General features: G+C 42.6%; 1 protein-coding gene across 2 annotated transcripts; it reads right to left on the bottom strand.

The window, feature by feature from the left end:
• Positions 1-3,798: 3,798 nt before the first annotated feature.
• Positions 3,799-19,488, bottom strand: LOC124117322 (obscurin-like). Of its 2 annotated transcripts, none has more exons than XM_046479143.2 (11): positions 19,326-19,488; positions 15,555-15,848; positions 13,300-13,433; positions 11,506-11,731; positions 10,149-10,376; positions 9,687-9,806; positions 8,760-8,890; positions 7,144-7,369; positions 6,310-6,422; positions 5,065-5,293; positions 3,799-4,229 (listed from the first exon to the last, which is right to left on the bottom strand). In XM_046479143.2, coding segments are annotated over exons 1-11 (1,827 nt in total). In that variant the 5' UTR covers positions 19,450-19,488; the 3' UTR covers positions 3,799-4,227. The 2 variants fall into 2 exon arrangements, with proteins under 2 accessions (XP_046335099.2, XP_046335105.2); XM_046479149.2 differs by having other exon boundaries at positions 13,300-13,418; positions 19,326-19,487.
• Positions 19,489-22,267: the final 2,779 nt, after the last annotated feature.

The following is a 22,267-nucleotide window of genomic DNA, read 5'->3' as shown; positions in this document are numbered from 1 at the left end:
TTCATACCGAAGACCCGGATTCGATTTCCCACAAGGGTACAATGTGTGAAGCCTATTTCTGGTGTCTCCATTATGGAATATTGCTAAAAGCGGCATAAAACCATACTCACTTACTGATACCACTGAAATACTGTCCAAAGCGATGTAAAATCTGACCTCCAAAATAAACTCTTGGAATATAAACTATTGCTTGCCTTTACAGATGCTCCCTCATCTTTTTTCATCAACTAAACCAACAGACATGTTTAATATTTGGTACCTGAAGTTACCATTACCTATCAGTTTTGTTTCTATTGAGTCTATGTTGCCTTTGTTCTTTGTGAAATGACCATGAAAGTATTAGAGTCTTGTTACGTCGTGTGACTGCAGCTGTGTATATATTGTTGTATAAAACTGTTCAATCTTATGTAGATTGTAGACTGTGATATATGAATTCCAGGGCCATTCGATGTTAGTGTTAGACTTCGTGTTTACATATCAGTCACTATTTACAGGCCTGAGCATGTGTGTCAAGATTGCCAGCGCCCACTGCAAACACTTCTGATTTCCATTATACACGTTGAAGACATGAATAAACTAATGATGGAACCTTTCATATGTCTGTTGTTGTGTCTGTACTTTACCTGTACACGGGTGGCCAAGGTGTCTAAGGCGCCGAGATTCGCTGTGCAGAGTTGCGTCCCTCGGGCAGGCCAGACACCTATGATTGTGGTTCGAATCCAGGTTTGTCCCGATTATAGCATCACTTCGGGCTTTCCTCCCACATTAAGCTGACACGCCCTGATATACCTGGAATACTGTTAAAGCGGCATTAAACCCAACTCACTCACTTACTGTACTTTGGAGCTCCCTCCATCATTTTGCTAAATAAATGGATGGTTAGGCTCTGCAACTTGGCCGATCACAGATCCGAACCATCCTGTGATTTGGCTGATATCCTGTGAAGATCTGGGTTAGAATTGGCCTTCAGCAACCCTTGTACTGACCTGGTGGTGAGCCATGCTGGCTTGGTTGATGCATGTCATCGTATCCAAATTGGGTAGATCGATGCCTATGATGTTAACCTCACTTGATTGTCTGGTCAAGACTCGATTATTTACAGACATCCCTCAAATGGCTTGAATATTGTTGACTGCGGTGTTAAACAACAATAAACAAACAACTTACCTGATCGTTGGTCATTGTGCCATGAATATTTGCTCATGTTATCAACCACTGGTTTGTAAAGTCGAAGCTCAATTATTAAATGCAAGAATATGACCTCTAACGATAACAATCAAGTTGAACACATCCTCACTCAATTGGGGCGGTCGGGTAGCCTGGTGGTTAAAGCATTCGCTCGTCACGCCGAAGACCCGGGTTCGAATCCCGACATGGGTACAATGTGTGAAGCCCATTTCTGGTGTCCCCTCCGTGATATTGCTGGAATATTGCTAAAAGCGGCGTAAAACCAAACTCACTCACTCCTCACTCAATTGTTAATTCATGTATTAAAGTTTTGTTTATATACCTAGAGTACTCTGCTTTCATTGTATTTGACTTTGATGTGGAAACAATATATGGTCAATATACTAACAACAGGTTAAGTTTTGTAACATATTCAAGAGAACACTAAAGGAGTAGTTTCTTTTTACCCACCCGGCTTAAAACCGTTTGAGTGAGTATGGTTTTACGCCGCTTTTTGCAATATTCCAGCCTTATCACGGCTGGGGGACACCAGAAATGGGCTTCACACATTGTACCCATGTCGGGAATCGAACCCAGGTTTTCGGCGTGACGAGCGAACGCTTTAACCGCTAGGCTACCCGACCGCCCGGGTCTTATAGAGGAAATACAGTAAGCAGTATAGGACGATGAAACCCATGGCCCCAGGGTCCACATCACACTACCATGACACAGGGCCATGACACAGGACCATGACAAGACACAACAGACGTGCGTAGTAGTTTGTCAAAGTAATGGAGTTGGTGACTCGAGCATGTTTAACCACGAGCCTGAAACTGGAGTCGGTATAAACTAGTCAAATGTCCGCCAGACTAGCAAGCGAAGCTAGTACCTCACACATTGTACCCATGTCGGGAATCGAACCCAGGTCTTCGGCGTGACGGGCGAACGCTTTAACCACTAGGCTACCCGACCGCCCCTAAAAACCGTTTGAGACGAACGAATATGAAACAGGGGAAACTACTTTATTCTATTTGTTCAGATGAGAGATATAAACTATTCAAACGACCTTAAAGAACATCCAGTGTTTTCATATATGACTGTAGTTAATCTATCATGCCAGGACCGATTAAGTCTAGTTACATGAATACATTTGATCTCCCTTAACTTCTTTGATTGGTTTGTTTGTTTGTTGTGTAACGCGACACTCAGCAATATTCCAGCTATATGACAGCGGTCTGTAAATAATCGAGTCGGGACCAGACAATCAAGTGATTGACATGAGCATCGATCTACGCAATTGGGATACGATGACGTGCATCAACCAAGTCAGCGAGCCTGACCACCCGATCCCGTCAGTCGCTTCTTAGGACAAGCATAGTCGCTTTTTACGGCAAGCATAGGTTGCTGAAGACCTATTCTACCCCGGAACTTCACGGGTCTCTTTGAGTGGCACACTTGATGAATACATGTTCAGAGGTGCTACATAAGTAAAAGAAGGACACATCTACGCAAGGTCACGCTGATCCCACAGTGTATGTACTTGCATACCCCTATACAGTAACTTTAACACTGACAAAGGTTATCTGATAACCCAACATAATGTGTACAGTAATTTCTCTTCAAGTGTAACACAACACGGGCCCTCGTTAGACAGTTAGATCTGATGATGCGCCTATAGAGTGTCTACCTTGAATGAAAAAACAAAGCCATTTCAGTCTGTAGCATCATTGACATGCTATTCTCTTCTAAATGTTGTCGGGGGGCACGGGTGGCCCAGTCTTCTAATTAAGGCGCTGCGATTTGCTGTGCAGAGTTGCGTGCCTTGGGCACGCAAGGAACCTATGATTGTGGGTTCGAATCCCGGTTCGCCTCGAATATGTTTCTAGGTTTGTCAGCACCATACCCGTGCTCGTGGGTTTCACCGAAGTGGTAAACGTCTGAGACCTGCATCACATCAGGCTTTCCTCCCACATTAAGCTGACACGCCATGATATAACTGGAACACTGTTAAAAGCGGCGTTAAACCCAACTCACTCACTCACTCTAAATTTGCGACCATTTCGCGTAAGCGTCAACACTGGTATTCTCAAGGCACAATGAGCACGTTGAATTTCCCAGAGATTACAAGTTCCTCAGGTGTGACAGACAACTGAATCACCGGTCTATCAAAGCAGTTGCATCTGGTGTTCACCTGTGTCAGTTATGTGTTGATGCTTGCTCGAAGTCTCCAGTACATGCTTTTACTTCGAGTCGTATCTCGTACTTCGAGTAACGGTAAAGTCGTATCTCGTACTTCGAGTGACGGAAAAGTCGTATCTCGTACTTCGAGTAACGGTAAAGTGGTATGTCGTACTTCGAGTGACGTAAAGTCGTATCTCGTACTTCGAGTGACGGTAATGTCGTATCTCGTACTTCGAGTGACGGTTAAGTCGTATCTTGTACTTCGAGTAACGGTAAAGTCGTATCGCTGTGATGTATCATAAACATAACTTAAATTTTTCATATTTTTTGCAACTTCGACAGTAACATAGTCTGTCATACAGAACTTGAAACAAATATATCTGATACAGTCTATAATATTTGACAAGTCTAGATTACTGCAGTTTCTGAAAATAAAGAAAGTCTTTTCACTCCTTTGTATTATATTTTATTAAGATGATTTTACAACTGTTTTTTTTTCTCAGAAAAAAATGTTCATATCAGAGACTAGATGTTTGTCTAACCGGTAGCGTTGTAATGTGCAAAACGCCAATGGGTGTGTCAATATACACAAACACAAAGGTAATATTTGAATATTTACTACTCCGCCCACACCTGCACGAGGGGACAACACTCAAGAATGCAAGCCGAGATTCCCGGCTACCTTGAGTGACTCCCGTGTGTTATTTTTTATTGTCGGTTGTCAAGGTAACAGAAAGACCAAACACTGAAGCCATCAGTACCCAATGCTCCAGTTCCAGGAGGGAGTGAGTAAATTCCAACAGTGAAGCAGATGTTGCCAACGTCCCTGTGTGTTGTTCCTTCATCTAATTTCCATAGCAACATATATAACATCGTTTCCTCTGAAACAGAAATGGCATTTAATACACTTAGATGTTATAAAACTATACTTAGCAGTAGGTCCGATTAAAGTTAAAGACTGCCTAATGTCTTCAGTCAAATTATTATTAAACTGAGAGAGAAAGAGCTTATGAAATTGAGTAAAAGTTCGCGTTTGCTTTTGCTTGTTTGTTGTTTAACGCCACTCAGCAATATTCCAGCTATATGGCGGCGGTCTGTAAATAATCGAGTCTGGACAATCAAGTGATTGACATCATGAGCATCAATGTACGCAATTGGGATACGATGACATGCATCAACCAAGTCAAAGAGCCTGGCCACCCGATCCCATTAGTCGCCTCTTACGACAAGCATAGTCGCCTGTTACAGCAAGCATGGGTTGCTGAAGACCACCCGATCCCTGACCACCCGATCCCGTTAGTCGTCTCTAACGACAAGTATAGTCGCCACTTATGTCAAGCATGGGCTGCTGAAAATACAGTTCTCCGAACAGTGTGATTTGGGAATGTCATCGATCCACTTAATTGGGATACGTGGACATGCATTAACTAATTCTGACCACCCGATCCTGTTAGTCGTCTCTTACGACAAGCATGGGTTGCTGAAGATCAATTCTAACCAGGATCTTCACGGGTCTCGCGTTTGCAAGATATGTCTACGATGGACAATTTATTGGTACATAGTGCATCAACTTAGTGCGGAGATACTTAGTATCATTTGGACCCCGCTTACAAAGCGATCTTAGACCACTGAGTCGGCGTGTCAGGAACACTTGTAGATGGGGTGCAGTGTGGGTACAATGGGTGTGATTTTCGAAATTATACAGACTGAACCTACATTGTCGAACTCTTAAGTAACCTTGGTCGTAGTCCTGGCCTCCTCCATGAGACCAAACACAGAGGTATTTTCCTTGATTGGAAGGCTTGACTCCATCACTGAATATATACGTGCTCAAGTAGCTTCCAGCAGTCTCCCAAATAGGGTCAGGGTAACCAAGGGAGATAACTGCCATCCCGAACAAAGACCTTGTATCCTCGTTGTAATCCTCTTCGACCTCTTTATACCACTGTTGGAGAAAGCGATAGATTTTTTTTCAACAGAACCACGTTGAGAATTATACTAAGTGCTACCGTCAAAACAACGATCCGTTTGTTTACACAAATAACTTCTGACAACGTTTCTTGGCTGAAAGGGTATATATATATATATATCATGTGGTATTTTCACGAGGTAAGGGAGATAACTGTCTATAAAAATCTAGTTTCCACCCTTGCCGAACTAAGCTGGAATTGTGGAGTTATATTTTGGCTGGACTAACGAGTCTATGCATAGTCCAATCAAAATCATGTGACGAACTTGACATCCGGTTCACAGACAACATGGCGACTGCCGTGCAGAATTCGGTCGATTGCAGGATTTGCAGAGCATGTCATATTTTGCAAATCTTTCATGTTTTTATTCAACATGCTCAAGCGATTTGATGCATTTCACGAGACCCGTTTTTTTTACAATATAGATCTTGATTATCAATCACATCACCTTTACTGGGTACCGCCTTTTTGTTTGAAGCAAATGCAAGTGATATGAGAGGTGGACTCTGATTGTCAATCGTGGCTATTACGAGTTATGTCCCGCCTAATGACCAATCAGATTCCATCACTCTTATCGCTTGCATTTCCTCAAAACAAAATGGCGGCGCCCAGTGAAGACGATCTGATCGATAATCAAGATCTTTATTGTCATACAGCGGGTCTTACCCCGCGAAATGCATCAAATCACGTTAGCATCTTAATTAAAAACATGAAAAGTTTTGCAAAATATCTGTCCACGCCCAGTTGGCTGTACACATGCTTTGCAAATCCTGCAGTCGACCGAAACCAGCATGTTGAAATCCATGTTGTTTACAAACAGGATATCTAATTCGTTACGCGATTTTGACTGGACTCTGCATAGACTCGTTAGTCCAACCAAAATGTCACTCCGGAATTCCATCCTTGTTCGGCAAGGGTGGAAACTGGACTTTTATAGTCAGTTAACATCCCTAAGATGCAGGTGAAGTCAGACTAACTATCCAAGCACTACCTGTACAGTGGGTGTATTGTCGCTCTCTACTCGACATTGCAAGACGATGTTTTCACCAACAGCAACGCTCCTGTTGCCCATGAAAGGTGCCATGATACGTGGGCCACGATTCCCTGTAATACAGAATGCAGATTGAGAGTAGCTCCTGGGGTTATCAATACCTGTTACAGCTTCTCGATGCCATATCCGTGTGTTGTATACTTATGTTATTCAGTTCATGAAAAAACGTTGTATAACCGGCTGCTGTAAAAGTAATGAAAACTTTACTCTTAAATATGGATGTGGAGAAATGTGTGAATAATATGTACGTTGGCAACCAATACTTTTAACACATAACTCTCCATATTGGTAAGACATTACCAAATCACACTGTTCGGAGAACTGTATTTTCGGCAGACCATGCTTGACACAATAGGCGACTATACTTGTCGTAAGAGGCGACTAACGGGAACGGGGGGTCAGGCTCGCTGACTTGGTTGATGCATGTCATCGTATCCCAATTGCGTAGATTGATGCTCTTGATGTCAATCATTGGATTGTCTGGTCCAGACTCGCTTATTTACAGACCGCCGTCATATAGCTGGAATATTGCTGAGTGCGGCGCTGAACAACAAACCGTTAAGGACCAATTCTAACCCAGATGTTCACGGGTCCAAAAATAAAAATGTTGACATCGCTTTAAATCCCAGTGACTGACATCATAAGCATCGATCCACGCAATTGTAAAATCCTTTTAGTCGCGCCTTACGACAAGCACAGGTTGATTGGGATCGATAATCTAACCAGGAATACCCATGTGTTTTTTCCATCTAAGGGTGCAGTTCTCGTACTCACGTGGCAGGACGGTCAGTGTTGCTTCCTCACGGGCTCCTGCGACATAGCACACATATGTCCCAGCATGCTCCGTACTGACGTCATCTATTTGAAGTATATTCAAATGGTTCATCTCATCACGTGACCATGTTTCGCCTAACCCGACCAGGCGGTATGTTATGTAATCTATGAGAAGGGCGTGTCTGATGTCACACACTGGCACACTGGTGTCCGGCTTCACTAACCACTGGAAAATGAAACAAAAGTGTGCGTTTTTAAGTTTAAAATATCTGTTTATTTCTCCTCATCCTTCCTCTTAAAGACCTAAAGTAATGCCAAAAACGCTTTAATCTCTTGACTACCCCATTGTCCTATGGTCCATGGTGTATAGTACCCTGTGAGGACTATTTGCTGAGGTATGAACATTTGCAATATGAACATTTGCCATTTCGTGCAACCACTGTCTAAGTATTATATGAGAGGAATATCCCATCTCCTTCAGAAGATAACATTATGTGTTTTTAAGAGATGCGTTACAGCTTCTCTCACAACCAGACTGACAGGCAGACAGTGTAACACAATAAATGACATACCTCCATGGCAACTGAACCACATGTTCAGCAGAATACGGTTCAAAATCCTCAAAATCGAAGTTGATAAATATTGTTGGAAATTATTATTAAATGAAAAGTGTTTCCATTTTGCCCACCTTACTGTCATGGTTTTAAACTTAAGAGAAAGAAAACTTATCACGAGAAGTATTCATACGCAGTAAAACGTCTACAAAATGTCCGGATTCCCAGTCCCATTCAACAACGATTCTCATCCAAACAGACTACGACAGAAAAACGCTCGTTTTACAATCTTCATTAATTGGATCATGAAACCAAATTATTTGTTTTCCATCATTTTCTTGAACACATTATGTTTTCAAGAAGATCCCATCCCCGGTCAGAATATCCCTAACCACGGGATCTATTGGTGGACCTACATTTACAACTGACATTACGTTAAAAAGAGACTATCCTACATATCATATATTAGGAATAAAAAATATATTATGCGAGCGTAATACATATTCGTTATTCCTAATACATGATATTCACGATTCGAAAGCACACGAGGATAATAATCTCCATATCATGTAATGTCATTTAAAAAATATTCTACGTTTAAGACAGTGCTTCAGAAACTTTAGAAACCGCGTAGGATTATGAAGCCTGTGTGAACCGCCCCATTTATGATATAGTACTAAACGATTTGCAGGCGTCGTTGTTTACATAAGTACTCGCACACCAGGAAACCCCTATTTAATCATTTAGGGAACGTTATGCAATTATTTTTGATTATGTAAACCCACATCTATGTACAGATATTTCAAAAAGTAGTTCCTACTAGATGACCTCATTTGCATATTTATTGGATCGTGATACTGAGTTTATCGGATTTGTTTATCGCATCGATAAAACTAACCGTTACATGCTAAAGTATTGGTTGTTTCAGGGTTTTAAGAGTAGATAGGATGGCAGCTACCTACTGAAATGTTTCATTCTGAATGCGAAAGACTGCTTTGTATCCATCTGAAGCCAAATAAACAAAACCCAAAGAACATAAGTCCCTTTCCAAAGTATACGTACTGCAAACAAAGGCTTTGGTTGTCCTCTAACATGGCAATATAACGACACGCTGTCTCCTTCCTGTACCGTCATACGCCGAGGGGTCAAGGACACGATTCCAGACAGTGACTGGCTAGCCTCGTTCTCATTTCCTTGTAAAAGGAAAAATAGGAAACAGGTAACGCGGGAACTAAACTCAGGCGGAGAAGCAGTTCAAGCAGTTTTGAATCAAATCTCTCGTTCAAGCTGTATGTTGTGCTTTATCTAACAATGCTCTAATGTTAGTTCATCTTTAATTATACGGAGACAACATCTCAATTTCAAACTTGGCATCAGAAACAACTTAATCACGTCAACTGAGGGGAGGGGGGCACTGCTGTGACAGAGCCTGTGTCATCCAAGAATATGAAGTGTGTTCCTATAAGACTGATAAAAGGCTGTGTTTAATATCAATCCCTAAAGACCTGCATCACAGGTACAAGGAGCCAACAAATAAGAAAAACAAAAATTAAAATATCACCATGGATACTGAACAAAAACATGTTAGGGATCATGAATATTTTGGGGTTTGTTGATATTTGTTTTGATGAAGACTGAGCCCACAAATTCATATTTATATGAATATATAATTATATAATAAACAAATATAATCGAATCCATGACTTGTGGATCCTGGCAGCTAAGGGGCGTAACTCTGCACAGCGAGTCGTAGCACTTGGTCCTACGGATCACCTGTTTTTTCCAACTTTATGCTAGTAACACTAGCAGTTACATGCCTACCGGTAGAGTAAGAAATGGTTACCATTCTCGCAAACACCTAGTGTACGTCACATACATGTACTTTTCCTCACTATTTTGCCTTTGACGGCCAATGGAATCTCTTTCAGCAGACAAAAGAGACAGATTATTGTCTGGCGTTGTTGTCACAGTAATAACCCAGATACTCACCACCTTCTTGAAAGGTCACCGTGGCTTGACCATACATAATAGTGCTTCCTGATTTGTTCTGAACCAAACAACTATACTGCCCACCTTCACGGGCAGATAACCAGTGACCTTGCACCAGAGCTGAAAATTAAATACAAATAAATAAACTTTTCCAACACAAAATAAGTGAGATTAGTCACCAACCGTTTTTCAACTGAGGGTAGTAGTGAAGGCTGGCCACAGAATTTACTAAAAAATATCCCCAAAAATAAACTTTTGGGTTACGTATATATACATCACTGCACTTAAATTAAATCAAATAGTTGACAGAGAAAGGTAGCTATGAGCTGTACATTGTAAGTAGCTATTTCTTGACTGTATTGGGTGGTTCGTATGACCCTTGGGTACAGTGATGGTTTCTTTGACGTTCTCAGCCACTGTAGCTTGCCATATGACTTAAACTAAGGAGAACATTAGCCTTACGACTGAAGGTCATGGTGCTGCTTATTTCTTCTACGCAAGAATCAACGACTCTTGATTGGTTGAGGTGATGAAACACAAACACTTCCGGGTCAATAGGTTGGCCTTCCTTCTCCCAATGGAGGTAATACCCCACGTCAAGGGGCACCCGAGCTACACATTTCAGGGTGAAATTTGGTGCGTTCGTTGAAACTGATAGATCCTCTAGCTCCTCCACAAAGGCTGGTAGACCTGTCAAACACAATATGACTTGTGGTTTTTATATGTTTTACATGTACATTTTTACCTGGCGCGCACCTGAATGTAATTCACAATGAACACACATAAATACTTATTCTAAAAAAAAACCTTTGTAAAAGGAAGAACATTTCTACATGTCGCTGTGCGGGCAACATTCTCAGAACACGACCACTAAAACGTTGATCCATCCGACTCAGTGCGGGCACCTGTTTTAGAAGAAAGGCATTCCGCCGACTCGAATACATATGAAAGTAGTCTATATTCGGACTTCTCAAATTTCATGAAAAAATGTTTGTAAACAAAATAGGTAGGATCGGAGCCCTATAGATAAACATGTGTTAACGTTTGTTCTTCCAGGGGTCTTTTGGACGAACAAGTTCCACTGTAGAACCGTTTCATGCCATCAGTCTATGGATTACCTACAAGAACTGGTCTCATGTGGAAACTAGGTGAGGTGTAATTGGGTTTAACGTCGCGTCCAAGATTATTGCACTTATATAGCGACGGGCATGCACGTGTGTGTGTGTGTGACTGCTTGTACTAGTCCGGACTGATGCCGATTTATTGTGCTAGGCCAGTGAGATACCATGGCGCATTTTAACATGAATGCCCCTCTAAGACACAGTATACTGACTCCGAGCCGACCAGTCCTTGCTTTAGCCCCTTAATGCCGAGCGCCAGACAGGGTAACAACAAGTACCATTTTGGTATGACGCGTCCGGGGATCGAACCCCGAACCTTCCGCTCTCCAGGCGGACGCTCTACCACTAGACAACGGACCATGTGGAAACTAACCATACGAGAGGGGCTTAAAACCGTTTTGAACAATATTTTTCACAGCGTGGCAGCTTATTGAGGAAGAAAATCCCCAAGTGGCACAGGTCATGGGCGTTCGACAATTGATAAAACACATGAACACAGTACATTGCTGGCAGACCAAAGACCGCTATCACACGAATCTGGGATTAAAACCCTCAATCAAAATAGGAGTAAAAGAATAACTGCATGTTTGCACTTCGCCAGGACATTCAATGTCTTACATTTGGTGGAAGCAACTCGATGATACTGACAATGGAATATCTTGGCGATTAAGAACCCAACACTCTCCCTGCCCATGTACCTGACTGAGGTTGCACTCGCACAAGAGTACTGTTGTAACCGTAGCCGAAGGTGTTGGCAGCTAGACACACGAGTTTTCCATTGTGCACCCTTGTAACGTTTGGCAATCGGAGAACGTCATCTTCTTGTGCAGTGCTTTCTAGGACGACGTAGGACTTGGAGTGCACGGAAAGGATGCTGTTGGGGTCGAATTTGGAGCTGCTATTAGCGGGAATCTCCAACAGCCACTGACAGAAAATGCACATGAATTATTCAATTTTGATTATCCATTGTATCATATCTCTGTTCTTTTTTATATTTTTATAAATACCATGATCCCATCGCTCCTCGAAGCACATTATTTCTCTCGCTCGTTTAAGTAATTTGATTGGACGGCTATTTTTAGCGTCGTTCTGTTCGAATCGAGCTCAAAACGAGTGAGTTAGTTTGGGTTTTAATCCACTGTTAGCAATATCCCAGCTATGTCACTGCAGGGGACTACAGAAATGGGCTTCACACATTGCACCTATGTGGGGAATCGAACCGGGGCTTCAGCGTGGCGAGCGAAAGCTTTAACCACTAGGCCACCCCACCTCCGCGGCTCAAACCGAGGCTGTGGTAGATAATGGGTTGTTATCATATTAGAAGGAAGATGTAATACACTGGGTATTCAAGAATAGGGTTATACTTGTAGAAGAAAGTAAAAATGAATGTCTGTGATCTTTCACACTACACAAATATGGACCTTTGGTAGTTAATGAGTTATTCTGCTGTAAACATATTTAACTTGACCATGGTTTACAGTATAGGTTAAGTATCACGTTCCTTTGGGATCAATGTTTCATTGTAGAGGTTTCATCCGGTGGTTGCGATTAAATGCAGTGGTAAAAGTTGGTGGGGAATCTATGCGTATGCCGCTTTTTACGGTGGCCCATAAGGGACATGGAGTCTGTTTTTCAATATTTTGATATTTCACTTACTTTTATCGTATCCTATTAACACTATTAAATGAAAACTATTTATTTTGAAAGTACATTTTCCATGTTTTCTATTGTTTTTATACATATTTGTATGACAAATTGTGTTCATTTGCAAAAGTTCACAATAAAAGTAAGTAAAATATCAAAATATTGAAAATCAGATTCCATATTCCATTGTACCCATGTGGGCAATCCAACTCGGTCTTGGCTTGAAGACCAATGCTTTAATCACTAGGCTACACGATCCATAAAGGAAAAGAAACAAACGTTTTGTACAAACTTTAATTTTAACTCTTTTATATAGAAAACGTAAACCCGGTCTTTGTTCTTTCAACACGGTGTGGGTGTGGACCGGTCGTCTAAGGCACCGCAGGATACAGTTGCGTCCTGATGCGTACCAGAAACCTATGATCGTAGGTTTGAATCCAGGTACGCCCTGATTATGTTTCTAGGTTTTTCAGCACCATATCTGTGCTCGTGGGATATACCAAAGTGGTAAACGTCACACAAACCACCCGCCCATCCACTCACTCACTCTTAGGGGCGGTCGGGTAGTTAAGTGGTCAAAGCGTTCGCTCGTCACGCCGAAGACTCGGATTCGATTCCCGACATTAATACAATGTGTGAAGCCCATTTCTGGTGTCCCCCGCCGTGATATTGTTGGAATATTGCGAAAAGCGGCGTAAAACCATACTCACTCACCCACTCAACCACTTATCACGTCCCTCAATCACTCACTCACTCATTCATCACGTCACTCACTCACTCGCTCACCCAGTCATCACGTCACTACGTCACTAAGTCACTCACTCACTCACCCACTACAGTCCTCCTACCTGTATGTGGGAGTTGAAGTCGGACTTGTAGTTACACTTGAACACTGCCGTGTCCCCACACCGGACGTCCAGCGTGGGTGGCTCCACCGTGATGGCCCTCGGCTGCAGGGGTCGGGAATCTGTCAGGTAACAACCTACAGCTTTATTATGGTACTTTCACACAGCATACACCGACATGTGTTGTTTGTAGTTAAACACCGTACTCAGCCATAATCCAGCTATATGACGGCGGCCTGCAAATAATCGAATCCGGTGATTGATACTATGAGCAACGTCCCACGTCGTAGGGGTACGATGACACGCAAATCAAGCAAGTCACCAAGTTTAACTACCGATCCATTAAGTCGTCTATTCCGACAAGCAAAGGTTACAGGGACCTGTTCCAAACCGTATTCCCAAGGGGCCACCGACATTCAGTGGGGTCTGGTAAACTAGTCGTTACCAGTAACTCGATGAGGATAAGGGCCTTTTCCGGCCACCTGGAAACGTCAGTTTAAAGTTCCGGAAAACTCTGAAATGTTGGCTCGAGAATTATCAGACATGTTCAAATAACTGACAACTAGTCTTTTCCTTTCTTAAACTTGTGAGTTTTGGACTTCCGACATGAGCAAGTACATAAACATGGTTAAAATGAGTGAAGGGGGCTGATTTCCAAATTAAAGGTGAAAGTTGGAGATCCAAGGTGTTTATTTTTACTTTTTAACATATGCTTATACTGTTATTATTCCCCTATCATGCAAAAAATAGCATGGGTAAAAGACTTGCTCATTTGATCAAATATTAGAAACATGTTCAGCAAAAAACCTCTAAAACCGACCTTTTGGGCATTATTTTTAAGCTTACTTGTGTATTTTACAACACTTACCTAGTAGGTATTTACTTTTGGGTAGGCCCCAAACATGCACTTACGTAACGTTAATCACAGATACAGGTGTATCCCAGCTAAAGGCCCAGTCTAACGGCGTTTTGGGAAGTATATAAAAGTAGTTAAATATAGATGGTTATCCATAGTCTTGTCGATAATTATCGTGCCTGCAGAACACGAGATATAATCATGTCGGTTGCAATGTATAACATTATAAACAATAGTTGTCATTTAGCAATGCTGTGATGTAGTTATTATAGTTTCCAGGTAGCCACAGTCGAGCGTCTTGAGCAGAGGTGTACGTATAAGGTAATTTAATGATCATTCTGTGACTGGCACGAGGAGGTCTGACAGCTAGGCAAACTCACCTCGATTATAGAACTTGTCTCCAACATAACTTACCCCAACACATCCTGACATCCATGAAATGGTAAGAAATCTCTTACACATTGAGATGATTTCTGCCGCGGGCACAGTATAAACTATAAACGGAGGTCTCGAAAATGAATAGATAAATTTATCATTTAACTAAAGCATTTATCCATGACATAAGCTCATGACATAAAAACATGTATGTCATACCCCAATGACATAAGTATGCAAATTAGATATGCAAATTAGATAACCGGAAGTGGGACTTTTTTCGCCGGTGCGCGTGAGTAGGTGTTTACAAACAACATGGATACCTTTGATGTTAGAGACATTATTTCAATTATTCTGCAAAAGTCTGTTCAAGTAATTTGTTTAAAATAATCCGAGGAACTTTTTTTCTCAGCGAAGGAATATGCCATAAAGGAGTTAAGAGGTTGTTTATTTTGGTTTACACGGCTATGGAAAACATGTATCACTACGCACGATCTATACGTAAGATTTCGACAAGTTGCTGATGTTAATGTTTAATGCAATTATTCCTTAATTGGGAAGCAAAAATGTGAAAATGATAAATAGAATTCATCACGAGTGTTTTGTAATATGGGAAATATCAACCTCGTCCCGTTAATCGGTATTTGCCTCGCCAAAGGCTCGGCAAATACCGATTAACTAAGACTCGGTTGATATTTCCCATATTAAAAAACACTCGTGATGAATCCTCTATATTCGTACTCAAGACACTAGTTTGTATTGTTTACAAACTGAAACAAACGGAAGAACGATTTTGGATGACAAATAGAATTTCAACCTTGTGTGAAGATATAACAAATTCTTCATAGGAGATCGGGTCAGGTGAACTTCTTAATCAGCAAATCATCATGAAACAGCATACCTGATTTCTATATCTCGAAATGTACAGTTCCGAGTGTGAACAATAAAGGCCGTGCTATTATATTTTGTTATGGGTCTTTTCTAGTTTCTGATATAAACTCGTTAAATATCAATCTTGGACACTTACCAACCACGGAAACTGTGTACGTTTTGGTGATTTTTCCATATCTGTTGGTGGCACTGCAGGTGTAGTCTCCGGAGTCCAGAGAATCCAAATTCCGGATGGTCAGCACGTTATGATTCAGTCCATCACGTAAACGAACCTTTTTCCTATCTTCCACTATCTCCTCGTCATACCGGAACCACGTGACCTCAGCAGGTGGATTGGCGGAAACGGAACACCGCAAGCGCAGAATTGAACCCTTCCGACTGATGCTCGTCCTTGTGTCACTGCCGTGAATAAACTCGGGTGGCTCATGACCTACGTGAAAATGAAGCAAGCATTGTTATCGTGATGATATTTTTATTAGGTCTTTGACAATACTCGACAGTATGCATATTGCTGTTCTTTGCAATACATAAGCAATACCTAGGACGATACATTCATCATTCATCAACGGCTTTGGACACGAGAAGATGTCTTGGCATCAACGACCTTAGACACGCAGCATGAAACATTGGTTGACACATGGAGAGGTCTTGGCATCAATGATCTCAGACACTCGGCCTGACATGTTGTGTGACACGTGGAGATGTCTTGGCATCAACGACCTTAGCGGGCGGCCTGAAACATTGGTTGACACGTGGAGATGTCTTGGCATCAACGACAATAGACGCGCGGCCTGATATGTTATGTGGCACGCGGAGATGTTTTGGCATCAACGACAATAGACGCACGGCCTGACATGTTATGTGATACGTATGATGTCTTGGAATCAACGGCCACTGACACGCGGATGGTCACATTGGTTGCCACATGGAGATGCCTTGACATCAACGACCGTGGCCATGTGGTCTCACGTTCTGTGATGGCTGCAGCAGTGTTTTGACATCAACGACCGTGGCCATGTGGTCTCACACGTTCTGTGATGGCGGCAGAAGCGTATTGACATCATGACCGTGGCCATGTGGTCTCACACGTTCTGTGATGGCGGCAGAAGTGTTTTGACATCAACGACCGTGGCCATGTGGTCTCACACGTTCTGTAATGGTGGCAGAAGTGTCTTGATATCAACGACCCTGGCCATGTGGTCTCACACGTTCTGTGATGGCGGCAGAAGCGTCTTGACATCAACAACCGTGGCTATGTGGTCTCACACGTTCTGTGATGGCGGTAGAAGTGTTTTGACATCAACGACCGTGGCCATGTGGTCTCACACGTTCTGTGATCGCGGCAGAAGTGTCTTGACATCAACGATCGTGGCCATGTTCTCTTACACGTTCTGTGATGGAGTCAGAAGTGTCTTGACATCAACGACCGCAGCCATGTGCTCTCAGCACTGGGAACAGTCAAATGGTCATGCGTCGGATAAAACAAAATCTTTATTAGATAAAAATGTAGCCACGCAAATCCATTCCCAAAAATCTCACCAACATCAACACACCTAAGAGTTGTTATGTATAGGAATTAATACATTCTCAGACCTGGTATAACACGAATGAAATATTTTATCCGACATGGAAGCTGACCTCGTACTCTTGAACTAATTCTCATATAAAAACGGGCGGTCGGGCAGCCACATGGTTAAAGCGTTCGCTCGTCACGCCGAAGACCCGGGTTCGATTCCCGACATAGGTACAATGTGTGAAGCCCATTTCTTGTGTCCCCCGCCGTGATGTTGCTGGAATATTGCTAAAGGCGGCGTAAAATCAAACTCACTCACTCACTTATATAAATACCATAAGGATTCATATTGCATTATGGTATCACAAGATCAATTTGCAAAAAATCAGGAGAATGTACGTCGTTAATGGAACAGTGGTGGTTCCAGTGAAATGGAAGAATCCATTTCTATTAAACATGGAACATGGGGTGGAGTGTGACGTCTGCACGTAGAGTTCCTCCTCGAGGTCATGTATTCGTCAATGCGCCACGTCGACTCGACGTTGGCACTTTCTATTTACATTCCTACTTTTATTATATCAAAAACCTCCATTTCTATTGTGCACTCGAGCATCAAGTTTGCAACTGTTAAACAACAGCAAGCAAGCACACAACCCACCGGCCTAAGAGCAAACCGTCCACCCCTGTCGTTGTTAACGACTGCATAGAATATGCACAAGAAGATAAAAACTAACGAGCCCGACCACCCAATCCAGATAGTATTCTCTTCCACAAGCATTGGTTGTTGGGTAGATAGCCTGACCTAGAATCCCCATGTGAAACAGGCTATTTGAATCAGATTTACTGTTCATCTAGACATCATAACTATACATAAGGAATCCTAATTTCTTTTGCACAGTTCATGCAAATACATCTTGTCAAATTTCGCGTGCATATACGCAAATACAATTTGCTTATGAATAAGTGTAAACAAAACCCCAATACATTAATACCTTAACACATTCTGACCATGACATGGCATTCATATAAAACATCTGTGACGGCTTCGTTTGACTGAGAGAGGGCACGGGTGGCCCAGTCGTCTAAGGCGCCGCGATTCGCTGTGCAGAGTTGCGTCCCTTGGACACGCCAGAAACCTATGATTGTGGGTTCGAATCCCGGTTCGCCCCAATTATGTTTCTAGGTTTGTCAGCACCATACCCGTGTGGTAAACATCTGAGACCTGCATCACTTCGGGCTTTCCTCCTACATTAAGCTGAAACGCCGTGATATAACTGGAATACTGTTAAAAGCGGCGTAAAACCCAACTCACTCACTCGTTTGACTGAGACGCTCAATATAGAAGCACCTATACTCAAAGTATGTGTACAAAATACTGCTGATTTTGTGACAACGATCACTCACTCACACCAAATCTACATCAGCTTCTCCTCAATCATCATTTTGTCATCATTTTGCTTTAAGAAAACATAATAAGTGGTTTGTTTGTTGTTTAATGACAAGTCTACTATTACACCTATATGAGCGCGCCCTGTAAGACCGCCTCCGTGGTCTAGAGGTAGAGCGTCCGCCCGGAGAGCGGAAGGTCCGAGGTTCGATCCCCGGCCGCGTAATACCAAAATACGTTAAAAGATGGCACTTGTTGTTACCCTGCCTGGCGCTCGGCATTAAGGGGCTACAACAAGGACTGCTGGGCTCGGAGTCAGTACATTGTGTCTGAGTGGGGTATTCATGTTAAACTACGGCATGGTATCTCAGTGGGCTGGCACTATAAAACCGGCATCATTCCGGACTAGTACAAGCAGCCACACACACGCACGCACGCACGCACCAAGTCACGCAAACACATCACAAACACACACACGTGTGCTCTACCACTAGACCACGGAGGCTGTCTTTCCTCTGGATGGAGGATCCACAAAATTGTTTTGGACCAACAACACACTGTTTTTCAGTTCTTTGTAACACCCGAAGACAGGTTTTTTTCCAGCATTCATATTATGCTTTTTTCAGGTTGCACGGACATACGTCCTATTTCAAGGATTCAATTAGAGCTCCCATCACTTCATGGTCACAGCTAAAAGAGTATCTTTGCTCACCCCTGAATCCCGAATACAACTTAACACAAATCTCAAAAGCATTGAGAAAAGGGTGCGATTTGAAGCTAAATTACTGATAAACTATCGAAAAAGTAAAATACTATAAAGAAATTGTTTACGTGCACCATTCATTATATAGAATCTGAGTACCAAATACGATTTTATTTGCGTCCCCCGTACCACACAACCGAGTCCTGTCTAAAATAGATCCCCGAATCCCGCTTACCAAACGGGGGTTCGCAGCCTTCTGAATCGTGTGTCCATCAACACAATTAAAGAAAGATATGACACGTACCTTTTTGTAAAACTGCTGACACTTCACAAGAAAAGAAAATTACATATATAACAACAATACGCAGGTCCATTTTACAGGCAGGCGATGGCGAATTGTAGTCGTCATTCGACAAAATGCGTCTCATTCAACTGAGGACATTTGACCTGATTGGGGCACTTACCGCACAGGAAATTGTGACTTTAAACTTCATGTTATAATGTTCCAGCTAACTGCGTGTCGCGTTGAATATCTCACAATACTCAGCATGGTTCGCGGGGAACGGGTTAGTTTTTGTCACCATTGTCGACTATTGTTTGGGTTATTTGTAGTTAAGCCTGTGCTCCTGTGTCCGCGGGGTGATGAAAACGACAACAATTATGCAAATCGTTTGAAGTGTTATAACATGGGAACGGAAATACTGGAGCGAACGTCAAACGGATTGATACCACGGATTTGACTGGCTTGCTTCAAATTACTACAGTGCTTGCTAAGTTTTGGGGAATAATCGCTGTATGAAAGCTACAATTTACTATGTGCCCTCGTGGGTATGGGGAGGTAGGGTAGTCTAGTGGTTGCAGCGTTCGCTCGTCACGAACGAGCCCGGGTTCGATTCCCCCCCTGGATACAAATTGTGAAGCCCTTTTCTGGTGTCCCCCCGCGTGATAATCCTGGAGTGAAGCTTAAACCTGTGTAATCGGGTGTGTCACATTTCACCGAAGTATCTATGAATCGAGTTTACATCTGACGATACGTTAACCATATGACTAAGCGGGTATTAAAAATGTAATACTTGCATAATTTTGTAATAACTTGGCCTGATAATTACTCTGGCAAGTATTACCTTGTCCTCTATGGCAAAACAAAATGCTAAAATTGAATTGCATCACACTATTAGACGCGCATGCACGTGTTTGTAGTCCTGACTTACGCCGGTTACATAGTGCTAGCTCACTGAGATACCATGCGACTGTTCAACGTGAATGCTCCACACAGACACAGTATACAGACCCAGTGCCGACCAGTTCACATCTTCTCCCCTTAATGCCGAGCGCCAGGCAGGGTAACAACAAGTACAATCTTGTAACGCCTTTTGGTTGGTATGAGGTGGCCAAGGGATCGAACCCCCGACCTTCGGCTCTCGGGGCAGATGTTCTATCCACTAGACCACAGAACGAACCTTAAATATTCGAGTTCGACATTCAAGTCTTTGATAGGCATGTTGAAGTTGGAAGAACATGAAAACATGCCACTTTTTATGGATTGCAGCTTCTTTTATTCTTTGTCACGGCTTTTAAGGGCTACTCCTAGCTCCTTGATCAGGTGAATGCTGAATGAATAGAGTTAATTTATATATATAAATGACGATGTTTGCGCAACACAAGGTGTGATGAATGTACAAAGATAACGATATAGTGACGAAACCAATGGGATAAACAGGAGAGGATTCAAGTAAGTCATCTTCCCGAGGCAAGAGAGTTAACGGACTTTAAAAGTCCAGTTTATAGTCAGTTAACGCCCTTGCCTTTGGGAAGATGCAAGTCAGTACACTGGCGGTGTAATTGTGACGATGATCTGGCTATTGTGACACAAGCAATAGGGCAATCAAGATGTCCATAGTGGTTAATGATGTGATTATAGCACGGTTGTTTGTTGTTCAACGCCGCACTCAGCAATATTCCAGCTACATAACGGCGGTCTGGAATAATCGAGTCTGGACCAGACAATCCAGTGATTGACATTAAGGACATCGATCCACGCAATTGGAATATACTGACATGCATCAATCAAGTCAGCGAGCCTGACCCTCCGATACCGTTAGTCACCTCTTACGACAAGCATAGTCGCCTTATTAAGGGTCACGGGTCAGAAGTAGCTCTAAAATGTCGTGACAAAGAATAAATGAAATTGCTATCCATAAAATGTGTCCTGTATTCGACATTCAAGTTGAATAGAAACAGGTTGGTAGCAAAGGTTTCTTGTTCCAGATGGAATAATACGCAAAAATGGCGCAAACAGATTATTGCGATATGTCTCGAAACTCGAGGAAGGAGACCAGTTACATGTGTGGACATGGGTGTGTAAGCGAACACCACATCTGATCCATGGGCGTGGGGACGTGTTCACAAATCAGGTCAACACTGGCGGTGAACAGTAGTGGGTGGGTTGGCTGTGGTTCCCTATCCCCGATGTTCCTTTACAGTTTTTCTTTGTGTCACTGTTTGGCCTCCGAACAGTCCCGTAAGAAAAGTAAGCGGATTTGCACTTTTAATTTTACAGCACACTTATACGTTCTGATCGACTATAATGCGTTTAAAATCTATATACGTCTCTTCCTGAATCACTTACCTCTATAGGCCCGTGAAGATCCGGGGTAGAATAGGTCTTCAGCAACCCATGCTTGTCGTAACAGGCGACTACGCTTGTCGTAAGAGGCGACTAACGGGATTTGGTTGATGCATGTCATGGATCCCGATTGCGTGGATCAATGCACATGTTGTCAATCACTGGATTGTCTGGTCCAGATAATATTATTAACAGACCGCCGTCATATAGCGGGAATATTCCTGAGTGCGGCGTTAAACAAGAAACACACAAACAAACTTGCATTTCAACAAAAGGTGAACTTTGAATAAGGATTTCAGACCGACAACAGCCACCGCCGGTTTTTGTTTTCGCTGTGTAAACCGTACAGCGCAAATCCGCAACCTTTTCTCATGGAACTATCCGTAGCCCCAAGTAGTGTGGGACTTGCTGGGCAGACAACATGTACAGTCACAACTACCACATGGAGACGTTCAGAACCTGGATCGGTCTCTCCAATGTGACTGGCAGCAGATCCCCCAATTGGTAATTTGACATCTCATACTGATCACGTGACGTGGCTGCAGAAGTGATCAGCGGGAATACCTCAGAACTGAGAAATAACGTCAGTCCTGTTTATTACATAATACAGAAGTTCGTAA

This window comes from Haliotis rufescens, unplaced genomic scaffold (genome assembly GCF_023055435.1).
Source record: "Haliotis rufescens isolate VD_foot unplaced genomic scaffold, xgHalRufe1.0.p SCAF_12, whole genome shotgun sequence".
NCBI lineage: Eukaryota > Metazoa > Mollusca > Gastropoda > Lepetellida > Haliotidae > Haliotis > Haliotis rufescens.
Note: the sequence above shows the minus strand (reverse complement) of the source record. Positions and strands in the feature narration are given on the sequence as shown.

What these genes read in the sequence shown, in the direction of transcription:
- LOC124117322 (XM_046479143.2), bottom strand. Translation starts at nt 19,449, where the DNA reads ATGAGACGCATTTTGTCGAATGACGACTACAATTCGCCATCGCCTGCC. An exon ending in GGTGACCTTTCAAGAAGGTG is followed by an intron (nt 8,891 to 9,686) that starts GTGAGTATCTGG and finishes TCCTTTTACAAG; the next exon opens with GAAATGAGAACGAGGCTAGC. An exon ending in AACACTGACCGTCCTGCCAC is followed by an intron (nt 6,423 to 7,143) that starts GTGAGTACGAGA and finishes TCTGTATTACAG; the next exon opens with GGAATCGTGGCCCACGTATC.